This window comes from Lissotriton vulgaris, chromosome 6 (genome assembly GCF_964263255.1).
Source record: "Lissotriton vulgaris chromosome 6, aLisVul1.2, whole genome shotgun sequence".
Classification (NCBI taxonomy): Eukaryota; Metazoa; Chordata; class Amphibia; order Caudata; family Salamandridae; genus Lissotriton; species Lissotriton vulgaris.
Genome location: NC_141694.1, coordinates 903,333,616 through 903,360,392, shown reverse-complemented (window position 1 = coordinate 903,360,392; position 26,777 = coordinate 903,333,616). Strand labels below are relative to the sequence as shown.

At 44.6% G+C, this 26,777-nt stretch overlaps 1 protein-coding gene across 1 annotated transcript in view; it reads left to right on the top strand.

Annotated features, from left to right (window-relative positions):
- LTBP1 (latent transforming growth factor beta binding protein 1) overlaps positions 1-26,777 on the top strand; it is a 1,129,437-nt gene that overhangs the window by 842,456 nt on the left and 260,204 nt on the right. Inside the window, exons 14-16 of the mRNA XM_086926894.1 lie at positions 813-906; positions 17,428-17,526; positions 26,061-26,186. Of these exons, the coding sequence (XP_086783020.1) occupies positions 813-906; positions 17,428-17,526; positions 26,061-26,186 (319 nt within the window). The remainder of the gene's footprint in view (positions 1-812; positions 907-17,427; positions 17,527-26,060; positions 26,187-26,777) is intronic.

The window sequence follows — 26,777 nt, the reverse complement described above, 5'->3', positions numbered from 1 at the left end:
GTTCAAGGTATATACTTTAATATAGTTGCACATATTCGTAAATGTCCCTCCAAAAAGTTATTCCCCTCCATCCTCACAAAACAGAAGATGAATGGCAGGAGGTCCGCAGCAGCAATCATGTAACTTACAAGCAATAACAAATCCATATGTTTCCGTTTCAAATGCTGGCGCAGAGCTATTGGCTTTGCCAATGCGCATTTTTTTTCAGACGGCCACTGTGCTTGTGCTCACATAGCAGAAATGTGGGACTACTTTTTTACAGCTGCAAAATAATGCAAGTTGTCTGCCCATGCGGTTGCATGCACGTGGCACGTGTTTGCGCATGTGGTCATCTTGGAATTTTTTTATTCAACGCGTAACAAAAAAATTACCCCCAAACTATTGCTGGTGCATACACGTGTACTCGTGTAGCTGCCATCTTGAGATTATGTTTTTAATTACACTTTATTGTGAATTTACAGTTCCAAGATGGTGGACAGACATTTTAGAGTGGTAAATTAAGACATTGAAGTATGTGTGAGTAGGCTGTGCAAATAGAGAGGTGAACTACCCAGTATCATTATGCAAATTCAGAATAAAACATTTAAAAAACAGTACAGAGAGGGCCAGGAGAGGAGGGGTGGGGGATAAAGGAATATCGAGTAAGCAGCATCCCTTTGCTGCTGTGCCTTTGCAAAAGGAATACTGAAACTGATTGAAAGAGATCATTGAATCAGTGGCTAAAAGGGGAGAGGTGGGGGACCCCATTACATTCTATTAGACGTTGTCTGTAGGGTGTACTAAACTCGATTTTTAATCCTATTTTCATGCAGGAACTAGTATCTCTGGATGACCAAGTAAGAGTTCCATTCGAATCTGGTCAGCCTCATCTTTCTCCCGGAATTTCAACAATCAACCTGCAGCCAGGTAATCAAACCAATCCTTTTCAGATAGACTGCAAGCAAGTTTGTGATGGGTTGCCTGCTGTTTTATTAACTACGCCTTAGATACATGTGGTTCCACTGCATATCACCCTCTCCGCATGTACAGAAGGGAAGTAAAAACCTGGGTGAGAGCGTATACTTGACATGTCACTATTGTAAATACTTTTACTCTGCGGGTGGGTATATGATTGGATCCTAGGGCTTATTTGCTGATTTCCATCTGGTGGCTGGTGGTACCTGAGAAGGAGCTGCAGGGTGACATTATGTACATGCTCATGATAAACAGATACAGCCTTTGCCAGCAGATGAGACCTTCCTGTGAAGTCTGCCTGCTCCTTTGCTTGCTTTAATCCAGAGAACCGAGTGCTCTTCAGTTGGACCCTGGAGATCAGTTCCTTGTCTATCCACCTCCCACTGGCTGACACTAAATATAGAGGTGGCGGTATGAGAAACACTTAACCAGTAATATATTTACCTCTTTTTCTGTTCCCTAAAGCCAGAATGGCACATTGGGAAAATATTGTATTAACATTATTATGTTTTTGCTTTGGGTGTTTATGAATATTTATTCTTTAAAGTGAGGTGCATAACATCTGAGTACACTAGAACAATCGCTGTTCACAAACTATTCCGTCTTCTGACCCCTTGTTTCTTTTCTTCTTTTTACTTTGGGACGACGCCTTGTGCTATAAAATTTCATTGACAGATATATATGTCAGGTGTACGGACTGTACCATTGTCTCCCGGCTGTGGGTGACTTGCATTCGCATGTACACATCTGTTTTTTGGCTTGCATTAATAGCAGTCCTTGCAAACTTTGGTTATGTTTAATGTCATGAGAAAGGGTTTCATACTTCATCAAATTTGTCTCTTGAGACACATACGTTTGTTAATTGCTTTTCGTAGTATTTCATCTGTGTTAGAGCATCCCTGTATTTAGCCTCCACTAACTACGAGAGATATTAGTTTTATTTATTTTGAAAGTTTTATATAGCGCGAACAAGATCTTTGCAGATGTCAGAGCGCTTTACAAAGCAGGGAATACCAACAAGAGAGTGTAAATAGAGCGCGCAGCTCCAAGCGCGACTCCCACAATCCCTAAGAGTCTCCTGAGGCGGAAGCCGGGAGTGTGCTGAATTTTAAACCTTGTTGTGATACTGTGTGATACTGTGTAACCTCGCATTTTTTAAAACCTAATCTACTTGCCTGAACAGCGTGCTGTCACGCTGCAACGATCCCCTGTCCCCGCCACCTCCGAGGGCGAGCGCGTCATCGGACACGCCCACCTACGCTGGCCACGCCCCCTTTTTGGACGTAAATAGAGCGCGCAGCTCCAAGCGCGACTCCCACAATCCCTAAGAGTCTCCTGAGGCGGAAGCCGGGAGTGTGCTGAATTTTAAACCTTGTTGTGATACTGTGTGATACTGTGTAACCTCGCATTTTTTAAAACCTAATCTACTTGCCTGAACAGCGTGCTGTCACGCTGCAACGATCCCCTGTCCCCGCCACCTCCGAGGGCGAGCGCGTCATCGGACACGCCCACCTACGCTGGCCACGCCCCCTTTTTGGACGTAAATAGAGCGCGCAGCTCCAAGCGCGACTCCCACAATCCCTAAGAGTCTCCTGAGGCGGAAGCCGGGAGTGTGCTGAATTTTAAACCTTGTTGTGATACTGTGTGATACTGTGTAACCTCGCATTTTTTAAAACCTAATCTACTTGCCTGAACAGCGTGCTGTCACGCTGCAACGATCCCCTGTCCCCGCCACCTCCGAGGGCGAGCGCGTCATCGGACACGCCCACCTACGCTGGCCACGCCCCCTTGACGCCCTCCCTCTCAGGCATTAACTATGTGCCTGGCCAGGAAGCGCAGCGGACGAGCGCAGCGGGAGCGCCGTTTGCGCGCCGAAGGCGCGCCTAAGGCAAGCCCGTCTGCGCCCGTCCGCGCCAGTACACGCCAGGAGCCAGGAAAGAGGCCAGAAGGAAGGACGACCTATTCAGGTAATGCCCTTCGCAACCTCAACGGGTCCGTACTATCTGTATGCTCACATACCCTAATGGGTGATTCCCGCCTCAATCACTGTCCTCACTGCCCTTTCAAATTCACTCCCCTCATCTTTAAGGCCCCCACTCAGATGACTATAAATATGGCATTGATCAATTGCAGATCTCTACCTAAACACGCCCTTGAAATAAACATGCTTATTGAAGACCTCAATCTTGACATACTATTTCTTACAGAAACTTGGCTGGCACCTCACTCTGACGCTGACATAGTGCTAGCACTACCCCCAGGATTTAGCATTCAACATCTTGACCGGCCCAAAGGTAGAGGGGGTGGCATTGCTGTCATCTCTAAGGACTCTATACCTTGCCGCTTCCTGGACAGTCCCCTGGCAGACTGTGAAAACGTCCAATTCACCTTGCAGATTTCCCCCTGCTCTTCCCTCTCTGGACTCCTTATTTATCGCCCCCCTGGTGCTATGGGAAAATTCATTGACTCCATTCTAGAATGCTCCTTAGCTAGATCCAGCACTCAGTCCAATTTCCTTATTCTTGGGGATTTTAATATCCATTTGGAAGATAGCAAAGATAATGTAGCCGTAGAACTGATCCAAGATCTTGCTACCCACCAACTGCACCTACAGAATTCCCTCCCCACTCACAACAGAGGACATCTGCTCGACCCTATATTCTGCAATCTCCAGGATCTTGAGATCAGGCCCCCCACTCCCGTGCCATGGTCCGACCACCTTCTCATCTCTTTCAGCTGGCACATCTACTCCAAATCGCCGCAAACCCAAGCCCCCGGCAGACCATCTAGACCCTGGGCAAAACTTGACGTTGCCAAATGGACACAACTCCTTGAGGAGTCAGTCCCCAACCTTAGCTCATCCATTGAACTCGCAGATAGGGAATTCTCCTCCTGGATCACCAACTCCTTAGACCTGGCCCTTCCAAAAAAATCTCACCGTAAACTAAGGAAAAAAGCAACTTCCCCATGGTTCACCCAGGAACTTCGCCTTTTGAAAAAAGCCTGCAAGAGAGCAGAAAGAGTCTGGAGAAAAGACTTCAACTCCACCGACAAAAACGACTACAGATTGATGATCCTGAATTATAAAAAAGCTTTGAAAAACGCACAAACCTCTTTTTATAGCGAGAAAATCAGCCAGGCAGCAAACTCATCAAGGGAGACGTTCCTCACTTTGAAAAAGCTTCTCAAACCCCCTACCCCCCCAGATGCACGAGACCCTACTATAGAACACTGCAATGAGTTAGCAAACTTCTTTGACTCTAAAATTCAAAACATACTTAAACAACTTCCGCCACTCTCCCCTTCGGACCCACTCCCCCTCCCCTCCTCCCATCAGCAAAGAAATGGCGTTGAACTTAGTAAATTCCAACCTATCAACGCGGAAACTCTGGGCTCTATACTACAAGCCCTCAAAAGCGGATCGCCTCACGACCCTGCCCCGCTGAGACATCTTAAACTTGTAGCCCCGAGCATTCTTCCTCTCATAATCAACCTCTTAAACACCTCTTTTGACTCCGGACTAGTGCCCACTAACTGGAAAAAAGCGGTAGTGAAAGCACTCATAAAAAAACCTAACCTTGACCCGGATAATTTGGCCAACTACAGACCTATATCTCTCCTCCCGGCCATCAGTAAACTAGCGGAAAAATACATAAACTCCCAGCTCTCTCTCTATCTGGAGTCCAATGAACTGCTTAAAACCTCGCAAACGGGCTTCCGCCCGGGCCAAGGGACAGAAACAGCTATGGTGGCGGTGGTCGAAGAAGCCAGGAAGATCATCGATGCAGGAGGATCAGTGGCAGTGATCCTCCTGGACCTTAGCGCAGCTTTCGACACCGTCAACCATAGCATTCTTGCCCAACGCCTAGCAGATCTTGCCATTAAAGGGACAGCCCTTGAGTGGCTAAAATCCTTCCTTCACAATCGCTCCTTCCAGGTAGCAGACGTAGACTGCATCTCCAAGGAAACCCCGATACGTTGCGGAGTGCCTCAGGGCTCCTCTCTGAGCCCGACACTCTTCAACGTATATATGGCACCTCTGGAACAAATTGTCGTCCCCTATGGCATCAAACTCCTGACCTACGCGGACGACACACAGTTGGTCGTTTCCCTAAGCCAGTCAGAACCCCCCTCCATAGATCTGTATTCCTGCCTGGAGGACATCGTCAGTTGGATGAGCAGCTCCCATTTAAAGCTCAATGGGGAAAAAACAGAGCTTATGGTTTTAGGCAACCAGTCCCTTTTTCGCCCGGAATCCTTATGGCCGCCCAGCATGGGCCCACCTCCAACCCCTAAAACCGATATCAAAAGCTTAGGGATCTGGCTGGATAATAAACTCACTCTCAGCACCCAGGCCAAGAAAACTGCGGGAACTTGCTTCGGCTTGATCCGGTCCATCCGCAAAATCCTCCCTATCCTTCCCTTCCAGTCTAGAAAACTGGTCATCCAGGGCCTCATACTGTCCAGATTGGACTACGGAAATGCCCTATACCTTGGATCCCCAAAAAAAGTCATCTCCAAACTCCAGGTGGTGCAAAATGCTGCGGCACGAATTCTTACCGGCACCAAAAAGCGCTGCTCTGCCAAGCCCGCACTCAAAGAACTACATTGGCTCCCGGTGGAACAGAGAGTGCACTTCAAGGCTATGTGCCTAACCCATAAAATCCTGCACGGAAAAGGTCCCCCGGTTCTGAAAAATCTCATAACCCCCCACACAACAACCAGAACCCTACGCTCTACCAATGCCCACCTGACTAAAATACCCAAAACCAAAAAATCACGTTTCGGAGATCGGCAATTCTCCTACTTGGCATCCAAGATGTGGAACACTCTTCCACCAGCCCTCCGGGCCCAACCTAATCTCTTAACATTCCGTAAATCCCTGAAGACATGGCTGTTCCCCTGATCCATGCCACCCCCCGGCCCATCCTTTTTGAGAACTTAGTGGATTCTGTCAGCGCTGGGACGCTCCCGGGCAGCCATGCGCTCTACAAATCTCCTAAATAAAAATAAATAAAATAAATAAAAAACTCAGGTCATTAGGGAGTAAAGTAAAACAGGTACATCAATAATGCAAGTATTACAGATATATGTGTGCATAGATAGTCAGGTAAATCAATAATACAGGTAAAACACATAGTCGTAGGGATCAAGCAGAATAATACAGATTGGTGCTGAGTCTTTACGGATAACGTTAATAGGTCAAGTGTATTTGGCCATGAGAATAGCTTTTACTTCTTTCTTAAAAAGTGTGATGGAGGAGATGAGCCTGGTTTCAGGAGGGAGTGAGTTCCAGATCCTGGGTGCCATTCCTGAGAAAGAGCGTTTATAAGTGTTTTCCTTACGGAATCTTCGAGGTTTTAGCAGAAGATTTTTAGTGCCTCTAGTGTTTCTAGAGCCGCCAGAGATTGACAGCTTCTGAGCGTGGTATCCGGGAGAGCTCAGATGTACAGCCTTGTGTGTCATGCAGGCGATTTATGTTAATGTAAAATCAATTAGCATATTGTCAGTATCTCTCCATAGCTTGCCATCAGTGTGCGATCCACTAGACTTTAGGGCTCCCAATAAAACTCTCCCAAATTTTGGACTAGCAGCAGCCACTGCCCGTGGAGGGAGTTACTGGGGTAGGAAGGCGGGGTGGGGTGCTAAACACCGGAATATGGATAATTGGAGGTAAGTAAACAATTTAATTAATGAAACGAATTTCGTAGCGCGCTCTGCATCGCATTTTGCGATGCAGGGCGCGCTACGAAATTCATTTTATTTAATAAATTGTTTACTTACCTCCAATTATCTATATTCCGGTTTTTAGCATCCCCCACCCTGCCGCTCCCCGCCCCTCCCCGCCCCGCCTTCCTGCCCCACCATAACTCCCTCCACGGGCCATGGCTGACTAGCAGTTCTTTGCAATTCATTTGTAAGCGATGCAAACCCCATTTTATAATGGCCTTGGATATAAGAATTCGCCACAGTAAATCTTTCATGCCAATTTATTCCATGGTCTGATGTGCAGTTTTTTGCAAATGCTAATATCTAGTGGTATGTATTTTAAGCATTATACTGATAGATCACTGTAAGAATAGATTAGAAGTGACTCTCAGTCGAGGTGTTCCAATATACCATTCCCTTATCCATACCCAGGGAACACCGGTCCTATATTCGAGGGTGGTCAGCGATGTTGAATTATGTCGAAGGCATGAGCAGCATCAGCAAGGCTAGCTGAATTGGATGTAAAAAAGTCAAGGGAGGCCATCTTTTTTGGGCTAACTAGTCTGGAACCCTTGTTGTCAATCACCTAAGTTTATATATTACGGAATTCTGGTTTTTGTTTGTATTCAAGCTCCCCAAAACAAGTGGCTGATTAAAATCTGGGCAGCGAATATTACTTAAGGCAGTATCCAAGGCTGTTATTTTCAGCCAGGGTCTACAAGGCTTGTTTTACAGAGTCTAAGATAAATCACATGTCAAAGGAGATAGGAATCGTGTGTGATGATCAGCAGGAACTCTTCAACGCACCCTCCAATTATGATCGAAAGGGAGGAATTTCTACCTTCTTGTATCAGATTCATATGACAGATTCAGACACTCAGTTATTGAGATCTCCTGTAATTCCAACATGATCTTATTTTTTAGCCCGGGGTTACAAATCCTTTGTCTTTAATATTCTCTTGTCATTAAGGCCTAAGTGGATATTCTTCTTGATTAGGTTTCAGACGCTTGCTGATGTTTTGGGCAATCTTCTCAATTCTACCCACAGAAACCCCCCCAACTCTTTACATCGTTTGGAAGACAGGATAAATTGAAGAGCACATGTAGAGTAATTGTCTTTATAATTGAGAGACTTCCCAGATCTACTCAGAGTAATTGTCCTCAGCTTCAATTCTCTAGAAGTCTTTCGTGGCTTGTGATATTACTGCCTTTTAACTTGTCCCCTTTAATTTAACTCTCACACTGGCAGGTAAAAGATCTGCAAGGCCCACTGAAAATACATCTAATATTGCCATTTAAGAGACAACTCAGCTTACTTCCCCCAGTTAAAAGAAATGTTGATTTCACTTACTTCTTTCAATTAGTACAGATTGGAACATGCACCATCTTAAGAGTCCATTGTAGCAGTCTCTACCAGCCATTAAAGGCCCGCTTCAGCATTAAAGGCCAGAATCGAAGGCTAGGGCCTTTAACAAGGAAGTGGGTCATTAATGGCCGTTAAAGGCACTATGGATGGCTCTAAGGTTAATAGAAAATTCCGCTCCTAGAGGGCAAACTTTTCTAATTTGTATAAAATATGGGATTTCAACAGAGCCTGAGGGGAGCTATTAAAGGAAAACATTGGAATGTTGAAGCTCCCGGCTTCCACCTGCCATTAAAAGCTCGGAGCACTCCATTGTTTTCAATGGAGCTCCCAACATTCCAATGTACTAATATGTGTTAATATGTTATTACCATATTTTTATTTTTTCGTTGGTTTCGAGTTACATTAGCCCTCTTGGGCCACAAAGGAGGCAAAAGGAATGCATAATTTGTGAAAGTCAGCTCTCACTGTTGACACTCACAGGTTTTATCACTTACCCACAACTCTGTTTTTGACTTCATTTCTAAATGCCAAAGAAAACCAACTATAAGGTTTGCTGCATACGGGGTGCTCCTGCTTTTTCACTCACAATCTGCAAGTGAGTTTCGGTAATCGTTGCTTGTAACCAATACATTTGCAGGAAAATCACAGTAAATGGTTTACTGCTGGCTGTGACTGAGGCCCCACACATCAATGACGCCCCTAATCAGTGACCAATGAAAAAAGTATTTTGGATCCGCAGCTCTCCATGACTCAAAAGCCTATAACTTACTCAAAACTCTGTAACCCGACTTCTCCTGGGCCTAAGTCATAGGTATCAATTTTATCCCATCTTCGGACCCTTCCTGGTCTCCTGTTAGATTCCAGAACCTTATGTTGGGCTCTTCAATAATTTTAAAACATACCCCCCTTCATTGTACTACTTCTTAAACCGTATGCATTCATTCTTCCCATGTATTCGGATCTTCTTTCCTATCTGCCACCCCACGCTTTTACAAGATTTTCATAGGTGGACAATCTTTTGCATCTATGGTTCCAAAAAAGTAGAGTAATCTTCCACCGACTCCAGAGCCAAGCAGTTCTTCTGAAAAGACTAGGACACCCTATCCTGGGGTGACAGTACAGTCTATCAAACAAGTAATGTTTAAAGCTAGCCACCAATGACAAGCTGTCCTCTATGGGGGGGGGGGGGTCAGCAAAACGATGAACTGATTATTGTTCAACAATGTTTGCTCCTACTGTTGCTGTCCTTCGATCATACGATGTGTTGTCTCCCTTCCGCCATATAGTGGTAAAAGGTCTTCACAAAAGCTTCCTGTTTTCAGGTATCATCTGCTCCCGTATCCTGAGTGTGTGTCATGCAGCATGTTACATGATGAAGTTATGGGTGGGTTTGTGGCAATCTTCATTATCATCACTTATTAAATTAAGCACTGTTGCTATGCCTGGGGTCAATAATAGTTGTAATTTACCGTTGCAGTAATATTAGGGCCATAAGAAGGGACAAGTAACTAAAAGCTTGGATCACCATACAAGTAAGGACAGTATAGCTATAAACATCCCTTCTAAACAAATAGGGAGAACTATGGGAGTAAGAGCGGTTTCTTACCTGAAAGACAGGAAAAGACAGCGCCATTCTGGCACAGCACTCCCTCAGCCTCATTTAAAGCAGCCAGAGATTCACCGGTGGCTGTCTGTCTTTACTCCTCTCTTTCATTTTACTGACATTGATGCTCAGTCAGCTAACATGAAAAAAAAATAGGCACTTTTGACTTTTTTTCTACTTTTGTGGCTGATTGAGCTTTCTTCTAAGCAAAAACAAGGAGGGAGCCAGGACAGTAAACCACCTGTAAACTGCTGACTGCACTAGAAGAGGCTAAGGAAGCATCACACAAGAATGGAGCTGTTTCTTAACCTGTGTTTCAGGTAAGACCTGGGCCGGCTTTAGGGCATTGTGCCACATGCAGCTGTACTGGGCGCTGACCTGGAGGGTGGGCACTGACCTCAGGAGGAGGGCGCTGTGTTTAGCAATAACATGAGATTTAAAAGAAGCTTATACAGAGTTCCTTGTGCTTCCAGATTTCAGACAGCAACAAAAATGTCAAGAAAGCTCTTGTGATTAATGTTCCTACTGGAGAGAGAGAGATTGGAGTTTTGTCTAGTGGCAGTTTTTGCTTACCATAAAGTAGCGCAGGGGGTTAATATGCCTGCTGCAAAAAACAGATCTGTATTTAAAGTGGATAGCTGAGTGGATTAGTAAAGCCAACTTTTACCAGCACTTTAAAACAAATGAAATATATTAGAGAGAGGTGCTATGGAGAGATGGGGACCTTTTTTCTGGGTGGTAGTGAGGGAATCGGAGGAGGAGGGGGGCGCTAAAAAAGATTGTCAGCGCGAAAGCCAGCCCTTGGTAAGACATCTTTAGCTCCAGTATTCTAATCAAGTACCATATACTCTGAAGGAGCACTAGGAGCTAGCAGCACAGAATGCTTCCTAAGGAGAGACTGTAGCTATAGCTTCAGCATGCAAAGGGAGCGTTCTGATTGGGTGGCATATCCAGGGTGCTAATAGAACATTATAGCCTTCTGCCTCTGAATATAACGGGATGATGGACGGAGCGTTTGAGCAAATCAAAAACTCACCCCTAATCAACTGATCTAGGTTTAATCCATCATCATTCTTTAGCTCACTCCACCACCCCAGTTCAGACATGGCCATATGCCAATCAGTCTGACCCTGTGCCTCATGGAAACAGTCCAGCCCGAACTGCCAAGCCATGTCTTCCTTGGACCGGTTTCGGGTTCATAACCCTCATCAGCCAGGCTATCTTGAATCCAGTAACATAGTGAGCAAGAGACCCACGTCTGGGCATACCCTGCCAACTTAGGGCGAACAAAGCAATACCAAAGGGAATGATGGACGGAGCGTTTGAACAAATCAAACACTCACCCCCAGTCAATCTTAAAGATTTATTTGACTTTTTAAATCCACAATTACCCTTCCCCTCGCCGCACCTAGAACCCTGGTCCACGCGCAGACGATTAGGAGCTGATGCGATTGGACACAGGGATTGCCGCCATCTTGGGGGTGAAAGTAGGGTAGCGCTCCAGCTTTGAGATGCCTCCTACCCTCCTCCACCAGCATATAAGGAACATAGGTTCCCATCCGCGCAGCAGGCAGGCGCACCAAAGGCACGCCAAAGGCGAGCCCGTCTGCGCCCGTCCGCGCCAAGTCCGCGACAGGCGCAGGAAAGACTGGACAATCGCACCTAATGCAAACTTATCAGGTAGGCGACCTTCTTGGTCTTAATACTGCAAAGGGCTGTCCTTGTGGCATTGAAATGGTAGAGATAATGGGGCCGTTTTCATGTAGGTTCTGTAGTTGGGCCTCGCCTTGGTCCTCAGTCGAGACGAAGGTCCATTTAGACTACATTCGTTCCGGTAATTTAGACTTCAAAGGTGGGCTGATTAACGCGCATTCCTTGTGCGGTCATAGCCAAGATATTAATGACCTAATCCTTGACCTTGACCTGGACTGCCTTCTCATAACTGAGACCTGGCTAAACGAAAGCAGTAACCCAGACCCTTCCTCCTGGCTATACCATCTTCAGGCAGTACAGATTGAAGGGGAGAGGAGGAGGTGCCACACCTTCAATTTAGGCCCCCTGAACGGAGCAGAAGGACTTGGCTTCTCTATCAAGCTAAATGCGACCTCTTCTTTCTCAGGAGGCTTAATATACCACCCCCCGGGGAACGCAACCATGTTCCTAGAATCTCTGAGTGACTCTCTAGGGCAGCTCCTGCTCCGCTATCCTCATTTTACACTGCTGGGAGATTTTAACCTCCAGTTGGAATCTAAATCCGATGTGCAGGCGCTTAATTTCTATCAGACTCTAGACATTTTTGACCTACACCAAAAGGTAACTCAGTCCACACACCAAGCAGGACATACTCTGAATGGGGTATGTTCAAATTTCCCTTTCCTAGAGACTCAGACTCCTGTCCCACAAATTTGGACAGACCATAGCTTAATCCCTTTCCACATCCGAGTACCTAGCTCCTAAAAAGCATCAAGGATTAGTAAACATCCCGCAGTCAACGTAAACTGGAAAGAGGTGGAGGACAGTATTAAGCTTAAACCATTCATTCAGTCCCAGATCCCGAGTGTGGCGGGAGAAGTAGTGCAGGACTCTATACGCTTTCATATCTGGATGCAGCAAGTAATTAAAGAGGGTGTTCCATTCAAACGCTCCCCTGAAAAGGAGAAGAGAGGAAGGAGAAATGCTCCTTGGTTTTCATTAGAGTTAGCCAAATCCCATTTACTTTGCAAGAACAGGGAAAGTCAGTGGCGCAAAACATACGATCCTGCAGCTATAATTCCTCTATATTCAGCAGAGGAATCTTTATCTTTCTAGTATTAAAATAGCTAAAAAGGAATACTACATTAACGCCATTAAAGAAGCCAAGCAAAAACAAAAAACAGTGTTCTCCATTGTTAAGGCTTTTACACACCCAAAAGCCTTACAGCCTGAAATCCCTCCGTTGTTAGACTTCTGCAACCAAATTGCGGATTATTTTGAGGGAAAAATCGAGTTACTGCAAAAGGACTTTCCTGCCCCCGGAGTGTCACCGGTACCAGGCCTTCCAGACCAAGTGGAGATCAGTACGGGCAGTATTACCACCTTCAAACCGGTTTCCCTACTCCAAACTCGTGAAGTGATCCTGTCGTGTAAATCAGGGGCTCCCTCCGACTCTTGCCCCCCTTGCATACTTCACCAATTAATCAATGTGGTTAATCCCATTATAAACGGGATTGTAAATGCGTCTCTTAGCACAGGTACGGTCCCATTAGAGTGGAAAAAAGCTATCGTGAAACCACTTATGAAAAAGCTTAATAAATCCACTACAGATCTTACAAATTTAAGACCAATTTCACTCCTCCCAATTCTGGGCAAGATAACCGAGCAGATGGTATATAAAGAGCTAAAAGGCTATGCTGAAACTCACAATATCCTTCATCCCAGCAATCGGGTTTCCGCCCACATCATTCTACGGAAACAGCTCTGATTGAGCTCACCGATTCCATAAAATTACTACAGGATGAAGGGAGGAGCGCCGTTCTGATTTTATTGGACCTCACGGCAGCATTCGAAACCATCTCCCATACAATATTGATCAGCAGGCTAAGAGACATAGGAATTACAGACGTGGCACTGGCCTGGATAATCTCATTCCTTGCAGATAGATCCCAAACCGTTACACTGGGTCCTTTCCTTTCTAAGGAAAAAAAGGTGTCGCCTGGATTTCCCCAGGGCTCGATTTTGAGCCCTTTATTATTTAATATTTATATGGTTCCCCTCATCTCTTTAATTGAGTCATATGGCATACTTGTGACATCCTATGCCGATGATACTCAATTAATTGTACCCCTTGATAGGAATTCCACCAAGGCCGAGCAAAATCTAAAGAACTGTCTGAAGGATGTCTTCCTCTGGATGGAAAATAACCGTCTAAAATGTAACGTTAAGAGATCATACCCATGGGAAAAAATTCCCAATTCTGCCCAAGCAAATGGTGGCCTGACGACTCCCCTGCTCCACCACAAGCTGTGGCATCGGCTAGAAACCTGGGTCTCGTATTCGACGCCGAACTGTCTTTTGATCAGCATGTGAGGAATGTGGCAGGAAGTTGCCTTAACAACATCAAATCCTTAAAGAAGTTCTTCGACTTCCTCCCCACAGACTCAAGAAAGGCTGTAGCAGTGGCCTTAATCCTTGCCCGCCTTGACTATTGCAATGGCTTGATGGCAGGAGCAAAAAAGGCTACGCTAAAAAAACTCCAGAGCGTGCAACACGCTGCAGCTAGACTGGTATTAAAATTACCGAGGAAATCCTCAGCATCGGCCGCCCTGAAGACCCTTCATTGGCTGCCTCTGTACAAGAGAATATTGTTTAAAATCCTTGTGATAGCTTTTCGAGCATTTAACGGCACAGGCCCTAGGTATCATACCAGACGATATATCCATTATAACCCAGCTAAGACACTACGATCCTCAGATGGGAACCTGATACATTTGCCCAAATTTAATTATAAAACCAAGGGGGGTAAGACCCTAGCCTTTCTGTCCTCTAAAACCTGGAATGCAATGCCCAAGAACCTCAGACACTTACATCAGGAAAGCCTGTTCCGGAAGCAATTAAAGACCTGGATTTTTAATTTGCCGGCTGATTATGCAATGGCCGCCATCAAGCCTCCCAATTGTATTGCACACTGTTTCTGTCAGCGCCAGGATGCTCCTTTCGGAGCGATAGTTGCGCTTTATAAATACACAATACAATACAATACAATACAATACAATACAATCTGGGTTTAATCCATCTTCATTCTTTAGCTCACTCCACCTCCCCAGTTCAGACATGGCCATATGCAAATTACTCTGACTCTGTGCCTCATGGGAGCAATCCATCCCGAACTGCCAAGCCATGTCTTCCCTGGACCGGAAACAAGCATCCTGGGACCGGTTTCGGGTTTATGACCCTCATCAGCCAGGCTATCTTGTATCCAGTGGCAAAGTGAGCAAGGGACCCATGTCTGGGCATACCCTGCCAACTTAGGGTGAACAAAGCAATACCAAAGGGGATGATGGACGGAGCGTTTGAGCAATTCAAACACTCACCCTCAGTCAACTGATCTAGGTTTCATCCAAAATCATTCTTTAGCTCACTCCACAATCGCAGTTCAGACATGGCCATATGCAAATCAGTGTGACCCTGTGCCTCATGGGAACAGTCCAGCCCGAACTACCAAGCCATGTCTTCCCTGGACCGGAAACAAGCATCATGGGACCGGTTTCGGGTTCATAACCCTCATCAGCCAGGCTATCTTGAATCCAGTGGCAAAGTGAGCAAGGGACCACCCACATCTGGGCATACCCTGTCAACTTAGGGCGAACAAAGCGATACCAAAGGGGATGATGGACGGAGCGTTTGAGCAAATCAAACACTCACCCTCAGTCAACTGATCTGGGTTTAATTCATCATCATTATTTAGCTCACTCCACCACCCCAGTTCAGACATGGCCATATGAAAGTCAGTCTGACCCTGTGCCTCATCGGAGCAGTCCAGCCCGAACTGCCAAGCCATGTCTTCCCTGGACCAGAAAAAAGCACCCTAGGACTGGTTTTGGGGTCATAACCCTCATCAGGCAGGCTATCTTGAATCCAATGACAAAGAACAGCAGTTCTAGGACCTCTCCAGAGTAATAGGGAAAATCTAAAGTCAGTACGGGAAACATCCTTTACAACGCAACTTTTACCACGCAGTGCCTTTACGACGCAACTTTTACAACGCAAACCATTACAACGCATTGCACTAGGGGGCGCTCTAGGATAGGGAATAAGTTTAATTTACTATCCAACACCTTCCCTAGTGTCCACGGGGACTGGAGTTGGAATAGTAAATTAAACTATTCACTATCCAGCACCCCAAAGCGCTATGCGTTGTAAAGGTTTTCATTGTAAAAACCGCGTTGTAAAGGCATGCGTGGTAAAAGCATGCGTTGTAATGTCATACATCTGTCAGAAGGGCTACAAGACTGTTAGGACTTCCCACGCATCGAGGGCAGGCTGTTCTAAAATAAACATGGAGAAACAGAAAGACAAGCATTGGGATGTTAGAACAGAAAATGCAGAACAGCATTTATTAGCCAAAAAGAACTTAATTGACTTTATGATCTCAAAAGTCCAGTGTCCTAATTAAGCATTATTGCCTGCACTGGTGAGTAATAACAGCTGCTGATTACCCTCCTTGCAATTACAACCGTGAGCCACTGTTGGGACATATAATGAGGGGAAGAGCAATTAACAGCTCTTATTTCCCCGCAGGTGAGGTTAATAAGGCTTTCAGTACCCCCTTGCAGTGTCTAGAGTGGTGGATGTAATGTGCTGTGGGCAAACAGCACCTTTGAATGCTTCAAACCCAATCTTTGTTCAGAAGCTGCAGCACTTTCTCTTTGTGCCAGTTCCCTTTTCTTCCCTGTCAAAGTAGAAACCTAAGTTCAAATGGCGCTGTAAAGTAGAAAAAAAGATAAGTGTCAGTTTTTTTCTTTTTTCTACTTTTGTGAGGTTGGTAGGGTTTACATTCTTCACGCCAAGGAAGCGGAGGAGCCAGCAGACAGAGAAAGCAGAGTGGCTTCTGATAAAAGAGCTACTCCTGCAGTCTTCAAGGGACCTCTGGCACCTTTTACTTGAGGTGAATTGTGGGTGGGCAGCTGAGCACTAGGTCAAGGCCTGCCCAAGGAGCAGGGATCTTGCAGACACAAAATGCTCCCTTTATAGGCCTTCAACAACACCGGCAACCCACAAGGGGAGTATTGCTATTGGTTGGCTATCTTCAAAAGTTCTAGTCTTGATTCTAATTTTAACTAGATCATTGGAATGTTTGAGCTCCATTGAAGACAATAGAGTGGCTGAGGGTCAATATTTGCAGAGATAAACCTGCTGCTCCAATAGTCTACCATTTGTTATGGTTCTCCCTGTTTAGGTTAGAACATTCTATCCTCTGTGGGCGCTCTTGCATATCATTATAGTTTTTCTACCTAGTCCATACAAGTCAAAAAAGTCCCTCTCCCTTGGTATAGGCTCTCTCCTGTTGCTCGAAGTTATTACGCAGGTACAGCAGTTTTTCACCTGCTTCTTTGTACATTGGTAGGTCATGCGAGCTCATGAGCAAGGTGTGTACTGCCCAATGTAGTGACAGTGCTTAAGTTGAGCTGGTGGTTTCCGCTGCTCGGCACTGGCACTTCATTGTCAACACTGGATCTTTTGACAGCTGCCACATGGTGATGCTGTTTGTTTAATATAAAGATGAGCACAACAACAGTTGTTTAGTAACCAAATAGACATTAGCCCCTTGTGTGCTTCGGACGGCCCCCAGACACCCGACATCACGGTGGGCGTGTGCTGACGACCGAATCCCGCCCACTCAATAAAACCCCCGCACAGCGCGAAAATTTGCACAGCTTGGAACGGGTTTAAATAACTAATACCTGCCTTCAAAGCCATTCTTCTAGCTTTGGAGGGCCTCAAACAGTCTGCATTGTCACACTTGAAGCAGTGTGTGAGCTAGTAGTTGTGTATGTACTGTCACTGGCAGCGCTGGCAGTGGCAATGGGTTGTGCAAGCTGGGGGTGGCCTCCTGACTAGGGCCCCAGCACTTATTTTTTTTTACAAATTAAGCACTGAGTGAATGTAGATAACTATTGATGTCTTGCAAGACACCTTTGCCACAATGAGAAATTTTACTTGCACTCAAGCATATTGTCTTATAACAGACTGTATGGAATGCCTGAATGTACCATAGGCCGACGCCCCTTAATTATTTGCCTCTGCTTCCTCTGAACAGTTGTGATAGAAAAAAACTCGCCTCCTGTGCCTGTTGAGGTGGCCCCAGAAGTCTCCACATCAAGTGCAAGCCAAGTGATTGCACCATCTCAAAGCACAGGTATGGCTCCTTAACTTTGTCCTGCAGATGACGTAGCATGGTGATTTACACTTAAGTGGTCAGCCCTAAAGTGGGCCCCTAGAGAGAATATAGGGGCATATTAACAAGGAACCTTGTTAAAATCATCGCCGTTTTATCGGCAGGAAACTGCTGATAAAATGGCGATAATGGGCTTGCTAATATGCGTCATAGAATTCCAATAAAATCCCAGGTTAGATGTGCAGGACATCTAACCTGGGATTCTACAGGAATTCTATAATGCATATTAGCAAGCCCATTATCACCATTTTATCGGCAGTTTCCTGCTGATAAAACGGAGATGATTTTAACGAGGTTCCTTGCTAATATGTCTCATAATTCCTACGAAGATTAAGTGCCTGCGTTCCAGTAACCTCGGGCTATTGTACCCTCTGCAGAGGAATATAACAGTGAAGGGGTGGTTTTGCATATTTTGACCTGCATATTCTAGTATATTGGCTGCTAATTTTCACTAAAGTAGGTATGTGTGAGTTTGTTAGATTTCCGTGCTAAGAACCTGATTATAACCAAGGATCAAGTTCCATTTTGGGTGCAAGCGCCTATTTTTATCTGAAACGAGATTCCAAGTCAGTTGGTATGTACACTACTGGCACAAATGCCATTTGCCTTAGTACAATTTCTTATCCAGCAATGTGTGACCATGGTTACAGTAGGGAAAACCTGGGGAGAACCATGTTGACAAATAACTTGATATTCCATTTAGCACACCTGGGAACATGTTCTAGGTTGGGAAATTCAGATTTGCACATCTTGGAATAGCTTCTAATTTGCACAAATTCGTTTATCTCATAATTTGCCAACAAGCGCCTGGCCATGTTTTACTTACCGTAAGCGGATATCACTGGGGGCCAGATGTACGACCATTGGAAATTGTGACTTGCTAAATAGGGTTAGTACAAGGCCCATTTGTATTTTGATTGTGCAAACGAGTCGCAAACCCATTTGCACATGCAAAATAGGGTCGTACATCATGGCCCTGGGTGTCTAATTTGCACGTAAGCAAATAACACTTGTGTAGTTAATGCATATACCAAATCTGCCCTACCTGGAGTCACTTTTCAGGTGCACGTGGACGTCTACACCTAAAATGAATTATCCATGGTCTTTATGGCTTGGTGACTCACCAAATATGGTAAAACCTCTGGAGACCGGAGATATTTGTCTTCGTTCGAGGCCTGATTTTGCTCACATTTTTTGCAAGCAAATTGATTAAATGTAACAGCTAGACTCTTGAAATTGAATTTGTTGAAAAGAAAGTCTGAAAACTATCTAAGCTGTTGCCCGAGAAGCTTTATTGAACAGCACCTGTACACTGAGGGTGTAACTCAAAGCTAGTTGCAGGCTTATTACACCATTACTGGTGTATGTGCATCTCGGTTTTGACTTTGCAAAAGATGAGATCACGTTGGTCACTTATTTGTTTCTCCTGGTGCCATGAAAACGTGAAATAGGTGGGCTTCAAGTCTTTGGGATCCACTACTAAGATTTTACTGCAACTTACTCTTGTAGTACTCCTGACTTTCGCCTAAATTCCGATGAAGACGTCAGTAGAAACCCAGCCTTACTCCGAGCTAGGAGTAAGCCAGGAGTACTGCAATAGTAATTCAGATGTACCTCGAAAATCTTTTTTTAATCAGGTGCTAGATTGGGTGACTGTAAAATGTTTTTTTTTTTTAGTGTTCTGTTTCCTTGTAAAACATTCGAGACCGTATACTAAAGAAGGCCTTATCTTTTCGTGTTGAAATCCCTGCCTCTCTTGCCAGCATTACAAAAAACGTTTTGATGTTCCCACTTTTGCCTTCTTGTAGCTGATGGCAAAAACCATGGAGAACTGAGCAGTAGCCAGTAGCGGTCGGTAGTGGGAGTGCTGCCGGGCGGTGACGTGGGGAGGGGGAGGGGCAGGGTGGGGGTAGTAAGCTACGGAATATGGACAAATACAGGTTAATAAATATATAAATAAATAAAACAAATTTCGTTGTGCACACTGCATTGCATTCGGTGATGTTGTGGGCGCAACCAAATTCGTTTTTATTTATTTTTATGTTTACTTACCTGTATTTGTCCGTATTCCGTAGTTTACTACCCCACGTAAGCGCTCAGCAGCACTCCCACTACCGACCGCTACTTGGCTGCTCTACCCTGTAGTGTCTTGTAAATATGTATAGTGGGACCCTTCTGGTCCCTGATAGATTCCAGAGAAGAATGACGTAATTGGCTGTGCCTGTACATATTACGCATGAACTTTATTAACCACACCCAGTTAATTAATGGTTGCAGTCTGAAGGCTACAGAGCTCCATGTGTGGCCTGGTCACTTGCATGCTACCAGGCTGGGGAGAAAGCTACATACACCAACCAGGTAATAATAAAAATGGGGTAATGGGCAAGGGGTGAACAGAAACCGATGGTCCTATGAAAAAATACTCATTATAATAGAAAAAATAAAATTGACGCATTGCAATTAGAAAAAGACGTGGTAATGAAAAAGATGAATACAACACAAAAAAAAGAAATATCGCAGCAGCAAGACAAAGGGTAGCGTACAAATAAGATGACACAATTATTAAGGCCAGGGGTAAAAAAAATGGACTTAAGGTAATAAAAAGAAATGACCATGCATCAAATGTCAATGATTAATTAATAATGAGAAGGAAAACCGGCTAATAATTTAAAACGGCAAAGGGGAATTTAAAAAGGAACAAGAGGCATAAAAAGGACGCAGGTTATACATATGCATGAGACCCTGCAAACAGAATGCGGCTGTAGAAAATGGCACACATGCTAACATTTGATTATGAGACACACAACGTGGCACAGTAAAGAGCACAGAGACCAATGAAATTACACTGGGTGGTAAAGTAGCATAAGCTGCAGTGAAAATAACATTACCATATAGAAATAGATGTTTGCAATAAAAACCATGAGGTTATAAAATAGGCATAGACTAATACGGAAGACACAGGGCCATGTTATAAAGGGTAATAAAAGGTGCCAGTCGCAACAAATAAAGCGTAAAGAATAGGACTCGGGCAATAAATAAGGATACAGGACAATAAACAAAACACAAAATGTCAAGAAGCAATTCATTAGAACATGAAGTGATGAAAAAGATTGGGACAATACAAAAGAATTGGGCCAAAAATGTGAAGAGATACTGGAAATACTTGGAACAATAAACCGGACAGGGGCAATAAAACGATACGAGGAGCAATAGAAATAAAATGACTTTAGATAATAAAGGACGTTACAATGAAAAGATAATTTGGTGATGACAATAGGCAAGGGACACTTTTTTTTATATTGGGCACTGAAACGTAAACCAACAAATAGTGCAATGGAAAAGTAAATATGATATACCCATGAGGTAAGGCAACAGAAATCGACATGGGATGATTCAAATGGATTCAGAGTATTTACAAAAGGACAGAGAGCAATTAAAAAAGAGCATAAGGTTTTACATTTATAATGCTTTCATATTGTGTTGGGTTGAAGGTAATGAATGCACACAATGCTCACTGACTTGTCTCTAGGCATGCCTGTCAAGAGGTGAGTGAACCTATGAGTAGAGTGTAAGGTTGGTGTTGAAAGGATTTACCTCTTGGCAGTGAGTTCTGCATCATGCTGTGAAGTGCTGGTGGATAAAGAGAAGTTAGGAGAGGTGGATAAAGAGAGATTAGGGGAGCAGGGTGACTTCGTTTCCCACCAAACTCTGCCACAGCCAACAGTGTCTACAAGCAGATGCTCCGAGTCCTGATTTCTCTCTGCTGAGATTATGCATACCTCTTGCCCAATGTTTTTGTGGGAGCATTTTCTGGATTTTGTTATAGAACGATAATTAAAAATAGGGCTTTGGAATTGTTTTTGTGACTCTTGCGTAGTTCGCACAATTTTATATTATGAAAATGATGTGAAATGGTGGAAATTAGGCATGTGTTAAATTTCGAATAATCTTTTGTCGCAGAGGACTAGTTCGAGCAAAAAAATGTCTCAAGGGAGATATGTTTAAATAGAAAATGTATTTCGAAAGATATTTTCTCCACAAACCAGACCTCTTGCTTGTATCATAAATGAATTTTGAGAGGTACGCCATTGCATTCAGTTTTCACTGGAAATACGCCAAAGAACATTTCACTCAATCTAATCATAATTTTGCATAATTATTCGGACATTTTGTGGAATTTGAGGAAAAAAAGATACGATATTGCACACCCCTAATTAAAATAATTATTGTAACATAGCCGTCATGCTGTAGGTCGTATACCGCAAATCATGTTGATAAACAAAGCCCTTCAATGTATCTGACATAAAGGATTTCTCTAAACCTACATTTTCAGTTGGCTCGGGCTCAGCTCTGCTCACGTAGATTGTTCTTTCTCTTCCATACAGTAGTCAGTTGTGTCTCTGGAAGTGGTTTTTAGACAGGAGACACCAAGGGTCCCAGAGGAAACTGGTAGGACCATCTACAACATACAATTGTGAAGAGTGTGCACACTCTTGTTTATAAACAAGTGTGTGTGTGTGTGTATGTCTATATACACAGATATAGACGCACACATGCGTGCGAACACACACACGCACGCACACACACACACACACACACACACACACACACACACACATACATATATTATAGGGGGGCAACTTCAAATTAAAAGTGAGATCCAAGCTAATGGTCTGGTTTGGCTGTCAGAACCAGATCACAATTCGAGTCATCACAGTTTAGGCATAAAGATCATGTAAAAGATGTCATATAAAAATACTACTACTCTAATATATATTTTTTTAATGTCTCTCACATGCATATTTCTGGTTTATTACTGTCAACTGAGTAGCCATCTTGAAATGGTTTCTTTCTTTTCTTTTAAGACTATACTACCAATAATTTAGATAGATTGAAATTGTAACATTCTTACGAGAGCAATGTAAATTCTCCTTATTTGTACATGCAATTATATCACTGCGTTGAGTGGCATTCATTAGAAGGGATATGTTCGAAATATGAACTTAGGTACATTCAGGTCCGCACACTGTTCTGATGATAATGCCATTAGTGTACCAAAAATAAGTCATTTGTCGTGCACCCCAGTCTGTGTCTAGGGTGCTATTGCAGATGGAACAATATTATGGGCCTGTTTACGATCCTGGTGGATTGGATACTCTGTCCCAAACATGACGGATATCCCGTCCCCCATAATACAAGTTCCATTATATCCTATGGAACTTGTAATAAGGCTGACGTGATATCCGTCACATTTGGGACATATTGGGGGCAGCACAGACCACAGACCAGTAAGTTGGTGTGAAAAAGGCTGCTTTATTGGAAATAGGTGCACCTTACATATGCAAAACCTTGGCCTGTGCCGTACAAACCTATACCTCACTAAATATTGTCCTCCTACTTCCCCCCACCCCCTCCCCTAACATGTTTCCCACCTGCAACAATTATAAACACAACTTGCAATTTCCTAAACTTTCTTCCCCGTCCGAACTAGGTAAACTTCCTATGTTCTTTCATAACTGTAACCATACCTCATTATATTACAACTAACCTAGGAAAACCGCCCCTTCAACACAACATGGCCGGCTATATACCCCACCAGCCCACACCCAGCCTGTCCCCGGCCCAAGGAGCCCAACTAATCTGCTGGCTCTTTCTACCCACCCCGGCCCAAAAAACCCCGGGAGGAGCAGGCCTCCCGCTGGTCGGACGTCGTCCCCCCCCCCCCCCCCCAAAGCTCTATTGTGACGGAGTTTCATCCGCCAAGATTGTAATCAGGCCCATAGTCTTTTAAACCATATGCAAGAGAGGTTTTCGTACATTGAACATCCTGACCTGATGTATTTCAAGGAGTTCTGAACGGTGGTGATGAAAGAAAAGGAGGCATAGTGAAATAATGACGACGGCAATTGCACGTTAGCCTCACAAATGTATGGGAGAGTCTGAAGTGTTACAAGTCTTCAGTGAGACACAATTGAAGTGCAGAGCTCCGATGCAGCACGTCTTTCACACAGAAGACCCACCAGGCAGACTTTTTACATTTTCTATTACCTCCTGGGAGCCGGTGTTGTCTCAGAAGGGCTGATTGTTAAAACACTGTGGGGTGTTGTGAAAGTGATTATGGAAGGAGGTAATACAAGTATATTTTCATATTTTACTGTCTCACAACAAACTGTTTGTAATTCATTAGCATAATGTCCCTCTCTGAGCACTTTCACAGCCCTCCCATGATCCTTTGTTATCAGCCAATGTACAAAAAATCCATGACAGTGCGGGCAGCATCTTCTCTGCTGTATGCTCGGGAAACATCCTTTACAACGCAACTTTTACCACGCAGTGCTTTTACATCGCAACTTTTACAATGCAAACCATTACAACGCATTGCGCTGGGGGGCGCTCTAGGATAGGGAATAGATTTAATTTACTATCCAACACCTTCCCTACTATCCACGGGGACTGGAGTTGGAATAGTAACTTAAACTATTCACTATCCAGCACCCCTCAACACCATGCGTTGTAAAGGCATGCGTTGTAAAACTTGCGATGTTAAAGCATGCGATGTAAAAGCATGCGTTGTGATGTCATACATCCATATGCTCTTATGAATTAAGAGTAGACAGAGGGGAAGAAGATGCATGAAGAGTTGTCTCACAGTTATCTTGAAATTCCAAAAGGACATCGGGCCGAGCCAGAGGCCCGGCTTGAGCATTCAGTGGCTCTCCCACCTCCAACACAGATACATAAACATGTAAGAAAAAAAAAACACTTCAACAGTATTTCGAGCTTCTATAACTATTTACAAAGGCAGAATTATCATGCTGAAAAAGAATACCAGATTTTACATCATTTCTAGTATTCATTCTAGTGCCAGTTCAGAATATTACAAATGAGGAAAGGGCCAATACATTTTTCTGAACGAAGTGGTACTGGCAGTGTAAAGTGCAGGGATCATCGTGTTTAAAATCATAAGTGCATTTATAGATTTTTGCGAACGGTCAGTGCTCTTTGGTGATGTTGGTATGCTTGGATGAATGGTGAATGATTTATTATCGGTTTGTCCAAATACAACCAAAGGGAATTGTTGTTTTTGATTAGCTGATGATATTTAGGCCATGAGATCCTGGTACCATAGCACTGAAATGCCTGACAAGTCTGTGGTGGCCCTGATCCACTCATTTCAGTGAGAGTTTTCAGAGCTTGAGCCCTTTTTTATGGGAAGAAGTGTGATTTTTATCTAAGCTGTACTTATGAATTAGAAGTTGGAAAGTTTAGAGTAGAGCAGTAGAGAGAAAGCCACTCACCCAATGACTGGCACAGACTCTCTGCCCCAATAGTCCAATTCTTATCTTTCTGTTTTTCTCTTAAATTAGAACACTCCATCCCACTGGGTGGAATTTTCGAATATCCTTAAAGCCCTTCGGCATCCTGCTATGGTCGATCCCCATACAATTGTGAAAGGCCCCCATCTACGGGTTGGTTCTATAACTTGGGTACAGGGTCTTTAACAACCATTGTTGCCCTCAGCAGTGGCTGTAATGCTTAACTGGCATGTAGTGTTACATCAACTCATATGTGTATAGTTCCACACTAAGGGGCTGATTAGGATGGAGGATTTTCCGCTTCCTCCGGACCAGCGTAAGCCGCCGCCGGCCCGGAGGATGCGGAAAATCCTCTGCGGACCCACCAAAGACCCACCGCCACATTAGGATGGCTGGTGGGTCCTGGTTTCAGTCCGCCGCTTTTCCGCCGCGGTTGACTTACAACCGCGGCGGAACAGCTGTAACATGGCTGGCGGTGTCTATCAGACACCGCCAGCCATATTAGGATAGAGTAAAAGAGATGCTTTTCCACGGCGGCTTTTCCGCCGTGGAAAAGCATACGGAAATTGACTTCGGGGGCCCGTTGCGGGCCCCCTGGGTGAAGGGGGAGTGGGGGGTGCACATGGGGGGTACCCATGGTACCCCCCTGCATTTGTATGCAGAAATCGGCAGGCACCGCGCGGTGCCTGCCGCTTTCTGCATACAAATGCAATGTATGCATTTTTAACATTGCGTCGGGTGCAGCTTGAAGCTGCACCTGCCGCAATGTTAAAGATAGAGGATGTGACCGCCACCCTTGCGGTCACATCCTAATCTGCATGGAGGGAACGCGGCTGCCCATGCGGACGATCCCCCCTACTCTGGGGTCGCGGACGGACTCAAGTCCGTCCGCGATCCTAATGAGCCCCATAACTTCGGATCACATGTGAGCATCTCACTCAGAATAAACATTTTGTGAAATCAGGGAGCAAAAACGCAAATCAGAATATAAAAGTAGCTCACTGAGAAGCAGTAACACAGGGTGGCAATTCTGTGCAAGTTCATGTACACTGTGTGAAGTTACCTACTTTTAAAGTGTTGTGTACCCGATTCTGAAATCTGCTGCTCAATGTTGGCTACAAAATACAATCGAGGGTGTGATTTTGATGTCATCCCCCGCTTTTGCTTTTTTCACTCCAGAAATTAACGAGTGTCGCCTGAATCCTGACATCTGTGGTTCTGGGTTCTGCTATGATCTGTCCATTGGCTACACCTGCATCTGTAACAGAGGCTTCCATCTGAATGATCAAGGAACCATTTGCATCGGTACAGTATGACATCTTTCTTACACCCGAATCCTGATATCCAGAGTCCTTTCTCTAGTTACTTTGGCGCCTTTTGTGTGGCACATTGCTTGCATCACCTCACCATGTTTTTTTCTGCATACAACTCCATACTTACCTGCTGGAAATCACCGCAGGGATATATGTCATTGGTGACTGCTGTTTCTCTACAGGGAGAGGCCTCCTACATGGATGGCAGCAGGGCTCTCCTATTACAATATGATTTTTGCTAATAAAACTGGTCTAAAGTGATCATTCCTAATGCAGCTAACACAGCAGCAACACTAACTGCGTAATTACGAGTCTGACTCCTAGGGGCGTGGCGGTAGGGTTCTCCTGACAGCCCTACTACAAAGGGGGGTGTTGGACCGCTAATGTCCTGCCACCAGGGAACCGGCGTTCCCTTGCAGTGTTGGCGCGGTCAGCAGGCTGCAATATGCTTGGCGGGACCACCACGGTGCCACCAAGCATATTACGGGTTACCTCTCCGCCACGGTTTTCAAGGCAGTTCGACGGCCATGAAAAACCATGGCAGAGAGGACACCTGGTGCCTCAGAGTCAAGTGGACGCATGC